At 33.9% G+C, this 9097-nt stretch overlaps 1 protein-coding gene across 1 annotated transcript; it reads left to right on the forward strand.

Moving 5' to 3' along the window:
• Nucleotides 1–735: 735 nt before the first annotated feature.
• LOC135687087 (maspardin) lies at nucleotides 736–8600 on the forward strand. The gene is made up of 8 exons (XM_065203542.2): nucleotides 736–1123; nucleotides 2097–2264; nucleotides 3103–3183; nucleotides 3555–3700; nucleotides 4253–4361; nucleotides 4876–4983; nucleotides 5664–5804; nucleotides 7516–8600. Exons 1-8 carry the CDS (start codon nucleotides 1046–1048, stop codon nucleotides 7675–7677), a joined length of 993 nt encoding a protein of 330 aa, XP_065059614.1. The 5' UTR covers nucleotides 736–1045; the 3' UTR covers nucleotides 7678–8600.
• The last annotated feature ends 497 nt before the right edge of the window (nucleotides 8601–9097 follow it).

The raw sequence follows: 9097 nt of genomic DNA on the forward strand, positions 1-9097 counted from the left end.
CTGAGAATTTTCGGCTCCTCTTTTTGGCACGAGATCCCGTCCTGGCAGTCCATACAGTAGCGGCGCCACGGGGGGGACTGGGACACGTCCCCCCCCAGCTCTCGGCAGGATCAATTTTGCATTTCGTCTAAATCCGATGAGAAAATGTTGGGGGAGGGATAATATTTTGGCAACGTATTTTTTGTGATGTAATCCTATGATTTTCAAACTGCCTTTACATAGCCAGAAGTGAGTCATGGGCGTTCCTTTCAGGTAAAAATCGCGTTCCTTGTTAGTAAAAGGGCGTTTTTGGTGCTAAAAGAGGCGTGGTCTAAGATATTTTGTTTTGTCCCCCCCCCCAGAGCGTATTGGCTGGCGCCGCCATTGAGTCCAAGATACATTTTGCTGCCCCCAGTGGTGGATTTAGAGGGGGCAACTAGGGGCAGTTGCCCCTCTCTCAACGAGTTGAGGCAAGTCTGGCGCCCCTTTTTTGGAAATTGTGCGCCCCTTTTAAATAATAGAATCAGATGAAAAAGGTTCTTGGACTGATAGGTTAATTTGCTTTAAGGATAACCTCAAAGTTATGTTATTTATTCTGAAAAGGTATCTGAAACTGTTGTATACAGTGTACTCTCGTAACCAATTTTTGAAAATTTTTCAGCGCCCCACTACCAACTGCCCCTCCTCCAAATTTGCCAAATCATATTGACGCCCCCTCTGTTGCCTGATGACCCCTTCGGAAGACTGGGGCGGAGCAAAGTATAAGTTGACTGACTGAGGATACTTGGAAGTGAATGTGGGAAGGTTAACCAACACGTTCAGCCGAAAAGTCAAAAGTATCACACAGTCTAAAGATATTTAACCTGTTTTGATTATGAAGATATTTTCAAGAGCTTGGGTTGGCCAAACAGGGATTATTCGACGAAATTAGTTTATCAAGCCATAGGTCAAGGAACGATCTTTCTGCCCATTAGGCCGTGCCTCACGATCTCAGATCATTCGGAAAAAAGGAGCAATCTTGAATTGTCAATTTACTATTGATGCACAAAAGTCTAAAGACTTGAAAATGATTCCAAGTGAACCATCTGCAATTAGAGAGTCGCAGGAATATCAGAGTTTCAGGTGCACTGTACCACAGCAAAAGGTCAAACCTTTTTATTTAATTTTAAAATGTTATTATTATTAATTCATTGATTTGAAATCAACAAGTAAATTATAGCTTAAAATACTAATTACAATCAGAAAAATACAATTTTCAATAAAAAACTAAAATGTGGATAAAAAACCCAATAATTACCCCCAATATTAAGTGTAAATGTAAATCTTACTTCATAGACAAATTTAAGGAGTAATCTTTTCATAACTATGGTTTTATTGTATAATTATGTTTGTACTATAAAATTGTAAATACATTTTACTTAAGGATTTTTTCCACCTTTTATTTGTAAGCCAGGCTGGAAACAAGTTTTGCTTAGTCCTGTAATATACATTAATATACAAAAAATATACATTACAAACCTTAATATAAATATTTTATTATTCCAAAAGACCTAATTCTTTATTACAGACATTCTCTAATAAATTCTTCGTTTGTCATTTGCATGAAACTAAGAATAGTAAAATGTAGGGGCATAAAGATATCAGAAAACAAGTAAAGATGAATTATTGAAACTATTTAATTTAATTTTTTTCACATTCCTTGGCACTTAGCAGTTGCCCATCCAGTACATTAAATTGCATTAGTTTTCACCTAGCTGGGTACTTATAAAGCACTTCCTTATAAGATTTTGTATTTTCCTCCAAAGTTTAAACTCAATACAGTTTGAAGTAGGGAATTCCTTTTTTAGAGGAAACTTTTTTTAAAATAATCATGATATGATATTTGAGCCAAGATTTATTTTTTAAATGGGCATATTTTTAGGCCAAACAACTTTAGCTTTTAGGGTCATTCACATACATACCTACACAAACAAATCAATATTCTTTGGCCCCCTTCCCCCCTTGAAAAATATCTGATCATATTTTTACTCTGTTACCGAATGCTCCCAAAAAGAAATTTAAAATACAACACTTGATAGAGCCCTATCATCGTGCAACCCCTCTCTTTTTAATCTTAGGTAGTTGTTGAGAGCAATGAAGAGGAAGACAAAATTTGGATTGTTTTTGATGCTGGTCCAAAATCTGTCCGTTGTCCACTAATTTTCCTACCACCTGCTAGCGGAACTGGCGATATTTTCTTCAAACAGATCTTGGCATTGTCAAGCCTCGGTTACAGAGTAATGGCTGTGAGTTGCAAATTTTGATTTACAAAAGGGCTTCATCTTCACCCTTAGATATTGATACCTTGGGTAACTAAAAGCTTTTTCTGATGAAACAAGGTAATAAATATGGCCTGTACCTGAGGAAGGATGTAATTATTCAGGTGAAGCATTGTTTGAAAACAATATGAACAAAGAGACTTTTTGTTGAAACAAAATATTTTCATAATGAAGAATACGACCTCTGGCCTAAAAGCATCTTTGGTATGCTTTGTTTCAGCTTTTCCAGGCTATCATCAAACAAATTATATGGGTTTTTATTACAGGTGGTGCTGGTTTAACTTGATATGTGTAGCTAATAAAAGGTTATTCTTCTTCAAAGTATCTGATAAATATGGGAGATTTCCTAATTTTATTCCTAATTTGATCTTACTCCCTTTTTAAACGAACACTTACCGTAAATCCTTGAATTAGCCCCCTAGGGGCTTATTTATTTTTGATATTTTTGGATGGGGGCTTATTCGAGGGGGGAGGGCTTATATAGGTGGGAGGGCTTATAAAATTATTGTAGACATTAAGAAGACATTATTAAAATATCTTGTTTATTTTAGTAGAAATTTCTTTATGAGCACTTGATTAATTCTTACCAAAAGTATGAGTTTGTTGTGGTAATTCAATAAAATGCCATAGGCAACCTCAGATGGCAAAAATCATCAATTGCAGTGGGAGCTTATTCGAAGGGGGGGGGGCTTATTGACAATTTGTAGTTCTAGGGTGGGGGCTTATTAGAGGGAGGGGCTTTTTCAAGGGGGGGCCAATTCAAGGATTTACGGTATTCCAAATTTGATTTGTCTTTTTATCTCAGCTTGAATACCCAGTTTACTGGACACACAAAGAATGGGCTGAAGGATTCCGCAAGCTTCTTGATCATTTTGATTTGGACAAGGTAAATATGTTGCTTTTCATCCACTTTTTGCATCCTTTAGAAAGGTCAGGGGAGAGGATTTTTCAACTTTGTTTATTGGTATAACTTCTTTTTTAACCATGTATTAAATTGTTTTTTTGCTTAGCATTAGGATTATTCCAATGCTTAGTGTGCTTCATAATTCCTGTTAATGGCTAAACATATACAGGATGAAAGCTGCATGAAAAGTGGTAAAAAAATTGGTATTTTCTGTTATTGATAATTTGGTAATAATGAAACTGTTCTGTTTCTCTAATATTGGATAAAGAGGCTTGCATTATATTGCTAAGGTTACTCAAGTCATTTTTATATATTTCTTTCTTATTTTTTTTTTGAAAATTCATTTTTACAAGGTTCATATTTTTGGTGCATCCCTTGGTGGCTTCTTGGCACAAAAATTCGCAGAATTCACCTTCAAAAGTCCACGGGTCCAGTCAATTATTCTTTGCAACTCATTTGTTGATACTACAGTATTCCAACAGACTGTGTCATCCAATTTGTAAGTGAAATTCTAACTGATTATTTTTACAAGTTTCAAAGCACAATTGGCATAAATGTTCTAACTTTATTCTTTGTTTAATTTGTTGAACATCTATGCAGTTTTTCAAATTAAATAAATTTTTTTTGGGTTAAAAGGATGTGTATAATAGATAGTCAAAAGCTAGTTGCTTTAATCATCTGAAACATTGAAAAATAGGTCGGACAATTGTAGATTCATCTCAGAAAATTGTAGATTTAAAAAAAATTTCTTTTGCAATATATCTTTCTCCAAAATTCCCAGTATGACTTTGGGGAATATTTTTAAAGTAGATATAATCAAGGGAGGGGTTAGTAGGCTCCATTAATATGCAATGTTACTTGCTCTAAGTTTTCTTATTTTGCCGTCCTCCAAACAATTTCCATTTTCACAGTAAACCAATCTTCTTTTAAAGATGATAAATTTCTTATCTGTGTTATGGCAGCAAATTGAGAGGGACAGAACTTCTCACACATCTATGAGTGTACATTGATGAAGCGCATAGATGTATTTCATTTTCCCTCCTTTTTGTAGGTACTGGCTGCTTCCAGGCTTTGTTTTGAAAAAAATGATAATGGATAACTTTTCAAGTGAAGAAGTCGACCCTGATATTGCAGATTCAACTGATTTTCTTGTTGAAAGGGTTCGTATAAGAAATCATTTGCATTATTTGTTTTTTATTCAAGTTTTTTTTAATTATAGAGTTCAGTGTATATAATAAGTTCTTAAAGGAATGAATGAATGAATGAATGAATGAATGAATGAATGAATGAATGAATGAATGAATGAATGAATGAATGAATGAATGAATGAATGAATGAATGAATGAATGAATGAATGAATGAATGAATGAATGAATGAATGAATGAATGAATGAATGAATGAATGAATGAATGAATGAATGAATGATCAAAGTCCTTTTGTGTTTTATTTTAATCTTATTCTTTGGCTCATCTTTGTGTGTTTTGCATGTTATTATTGTTCAATTTTGCAATATAAGCAATTCCTCATAAACATATCCCTAAAGACTGGAACTTACACTAGGGACTTACCTCCCAGTGCACAGAGTTTTCAAGCACAATTTAGAAACATAAATAGTTTTGGGAACATCATATTTTTTTGCCTATTATGCTCATTACTTAATTTCATATTTACAGCTTGACAGTCTTGGACGAAATGAAATAGCATCAAGGCTTACACTTAACTGCATGGATGCTTATGTGGAGCCACAAAAACTCAGAGATGTTACTGTAACCATCCTTGATGTAAGTACTCCAACACATTTATTATTTCTTTCATGCATTTTTGCTAGGGTTAAGCATGACACGGGCAATATTAGCATACGTTCAAGTGAAAGCTAGTGTGTTTGAGTTGTATCCAGCATGTTATTTCAAACAATTGATAAAAAATTAAGATGTAATTTTTCAGTAATGTGAAACCGTGTATAAGCTTCACCATTTCCTCTTATTTTACTTATTGATATTAGAGTCTAGCCTGTCTGGTATGTGTCTTTCCAAAAGGAATTTTAAGTGTGCTTGAACTTGAAAGTGAATTGTTCTATTGCTCTCAGCAAGAAAAATTCCTTTCCTCTGATATAAAGATGCATTATATGGATGTATGTTGCATGTATCAACTCTCTTGTGATTTTTTGTAAAAATGTGCTGCTCCCTTGTTTCTTGTCTTCGTTACACAAACTTAATTAAATAAAACCAAAAATATTATTTCTGATTTAGTAAGACTCCTGATAGTGTAGTGGGCTATATGTACAGGCTGGGGAATACACAAGTCCAATTTTCTGTTTTCCCCTTCCTAGAATATCTGCTTTTAGATTTTGGACTAATTGATTTGACCTGAAGATTCAATAACCTTAAGCATAAAGAATTGGCAAATTGTTTTAAGGTCTTTTAATCCTTGATTTACTTTTTCTTGGGTTCATTTTTAACAGGTGTTTGATCAATGTGCTATTTCTGACCAAGTCAAAGATGAAGTGTACAAGTTTTACCCAAATGCTAAAAGAGCTCATCTGAAAACAGGTGGAAATTTCCCTTACCTCTGCAGAAGTGCAGAAGTAAATTTACATATTCAGGTATGCTGTTACTTTATTTCACATTGACATTTTGACATGTAATGATTTTAAATTGTGTAAAACAGGTCATGTTCTTACTCCTTCAACCAGTGGCAGCACCAAGGGGGTATAGGGGTAATTACCCCTATAGGGATCACATGTTTCTTCTAGAAATCGATTAAAAATGCTAGGTAGGGGCACAGTAGATAATATTTCCTAGGGGAAATTAACTTGGTACAAAGCATTGAAATGATGCATAAGGGGTGTGATCTTACTGCTCATTACCCTTACACTCTGCGGTAGTTGGCCCTGCCACTGCCTTCATCGATCATGCCATCGCCATGACATCCCCTTACCACAGGACCTTCCCTTTACCATTGTCTTCAACTCCTCTCATCTAAGTTATGTGGACCAAGCTTCTCCTGTTCTATGCCTAGATCTTTCTTTATCACATTGCATCATCTTTACGTCATCTGACTCATCCTTTGTCAGCTGTTTTCTAATTTTTGTACATAAGTATGTTAATTTGTAACTGAGTTAAGTAGAAATCACAGTTCTACAGTAACATACACTAGGGTATCAAAAGTATTGCACCACCTTGTTCAAAATGGCAGCACTTTTTGTCAATTTTTTGACAATACAAAATATTTGAATGCATATATTGGGTGAAATAGGCGTATTTTATAGCAAATTTCGGCGGGAAAAGTTTGCAAATTTTGTTGACGCCATAGAAAACTGTGTTAGAAATGTATGAATTATGGGGAAAAAATGTAAAAATGTAGACCATGCCTAAAGAAAAAAAATTGTCAAATGAGAGGTGAGTCGCTACAAAATATTCACAGGGAAGTTGTCTTTAATTTTTGAAAAAATGTTGACCAAGTTTAATGTAGCCACACAACAGCTGTGAGAAAGCAACAAAGATATATCAGGTGTGTACCATTAGTAAAGAAACCAAGAATTAAGCAACCAAAAACAATTGATATCAGAGTGGAGAGAATTTGTCTCTTTTTCATCTCACTGCGTTTACACCAAGGGACAGTAAAAAACATGGAATGTGACGTTTTGCAGCTCAAAATCCATACAGAGAAAATTTAATGAGTGTTTTGCACAAATACAGAAGAAAAGTTACCTAAGTAAATGGAAACCATTTTTTACAAGATTTATTTCCATACAAAAGAAATTAAAACTTTGGCATAGCTAGAATCAAGTCCAATCTTTAACATCACTAAAAAAGTTTGACTTCCAATGGTAATGTTACAAATCATGATCCAAATGGACATCCAAAAACCAGAGAATCATTAATTGTAAGAATTTTCCTGGCCCAATATGAAATTCCATGAGAATACATGGATCCATTTCAAGGAGACTTTTTGCAGTTTCAAAAGTTTGCGTCTACCCATCACAATACTGAAATTTGAAACATGTTAAAAGATGTTTGCTACTGTTATTTTTCAAACAAATGCTCTAAATAGATTGAAGTTTTGATTGTTGGTTGTTTTGCTTTTGACCAATTGCCATTCGCCAATTAAAAGCAGAATTAATTTGCATAACAAAAGCTTTCGACCATGCGCCATTTCTCCTCCTTTGAGATGGTGCAATACTTTTGATACCCTAGTTTACTGTCTCTCCAAGTGGATAATTTTTTTCCTTTTATATGTTTCATTTAGAAAAATAGATAGATTTGTCAATGTTAGTTTTTCTCGTAACAATATGTTTCATTTTGTTGTAACAGATTCATTTACGCCAATTCAACAAAACAAAATATAGTGCCATTGATCCAAGCTATTTGCCTGAAACAGAAGAAATTGTTGCACCTGAGCCAGCCCTTGCACCGTCACAGTTCATCGCATCTTCTTTAGATTCAGAGGGTGAAATTGAAGCAACTGGGTATTAATTGATCGTAGTGATAAATGCTTCTGTAATTTTTCTTTTGTACTTTCATTGATCAAAGTGTTAATATTTTGAAATTAAATGCACAGCTTACAGTAGTCAGTCAAAGTCTTTGCCAAAATCTGGGTTTTTTTGCAAACATTTTGAAATATGATGCTGGCAGAAACTTTGTAAGTATAATTTAGAAGTAGTTTGTATTTGCAACTCAGAATTATAGCCAACATCTTCTTTAATTTGTCTTTGTGCTGCATTTTTTCTGCTATCATTGAAGTATTTAAATTTTCAACCAGTTATTTGATTTTGACATATATTTTTAGCTAAATGATCAGAGTATTTTGTTAATGATTGCCAAGTATAAAAATTGTTTAGGGGATGTGGTTGAGATACTTGTAGCTTGGATATTCTAATAGCTTTCTTCAGAGAAAATTGTTTTGATATTGTGTGTTATATTGTACAGTATTGTTACAGAGAGCTGAAATCTAAGATCTAAATTCAATGCAAAAGCAATGATATCGCTCTGTTTCAAAGATTTTGAGTTCAAGGGGAAGCTTAAGGTTGAATGTTGAGCAAGGTTCTAATCCTATTAGTAGAGCATGTCCTTGAAAGATGATAAGCAGTCTTTAAAATAACCGTTCTACTAATATAGGCATTCTACTGTTTTTTTCCCTATTAGATACTTTGTTGAATGGTACAATTAGTCATTAGATGTCATTTTATTTGCCTTTAGTAGATGTTATTTTATTTGCCTCAAGTTTTTGTAGTAACTTTGGATCAAGAAAACATCAAAATTGGATTGCTATAAAAATTAAATAAAAAAATAAATGTCAGCCACTTATATTTCTTGTGATTTCAAGTAGCTTTTGTAATGATTTTCTAACATTTCCTGGAAAATTTTCATTGCTATGAAGAGTATTGTTTGTCACTTGATGCATTTTTCTTTCTTGTGATTTAATACTTAATTGTAACTTTAAACAACATCAAATTCAATTATCAATTGGTCTTATGGTTGCAAGTCTGCTTACAGTATTGTTTGGGGTCAACACACTACCCTTTGCTTTCTACAGGCCTCTGAATTCTATGAACCCCCTTCCCATTATGGAGTTTTGTTTTGTAACTGTTTCAGTTGTCAGAAGTCTCTGTGCTTACAGTTAGCTTTGATACATATCTTAATGCTTATAGTTCCCGCAAAAGAAATCAGATACAAAATCGAGTATAAAATGCCATCAAAGGATTAGTGGTGTAAACTCTTGTAAAAATCTCATAAATCATTCGCAGTCATTTGATAATATAGTTTGAGTTCAAAGTTATCTTGAAACATTGTTTTGCTTTGTGGCTATATCGTTTTACATTTTCAGCTGTTCGATAGACTATTTTCCACAACAATTTCGGTGCAATCTAGGTGCTCACTTTCAACATGTGTGCAA

The sequence above is a fragment of the Rhopilema esculentum genome, chromosome 20 (genome assembly GCF_057945365.1).
Source record: "Rhopilema esculentum isolate cy_ngs chromosome 20, ASM5794536v1, whole genome shotgun sequence".
In the NCBI taxonomy this organism is placed as follows: domain Eukaryota; kingdom Metazoa; phylum Cnidaria; class Scyphozoa; order Rhizostomeae; family Rhizostomatidae; genus Rhopilema; species Rhopilema esculentum.

Coding starts and splice junctions, on each gene's coding strand:
- LOC135687087 (XM_065203542.2), top strand. CDS start 1,046: ATGATTCCAAGTGAACCATCTGCAATTAGAGAGTCGCAGGAATATCAG. Junction 1,124..2,096: donor GCACTGTACCACAGCAAAAG/GTCAAACCTTTT, acceptor TTTTAATCTTAG/GTAGTTGTTGAGAGCAATGA. Junction 3,184..3,554: donor ATCATTTTGATTTGGACAAG/GTAAATATGTTG, acceptor CATTTTTACAAG/GTTCATATTTTTGGTGCATC.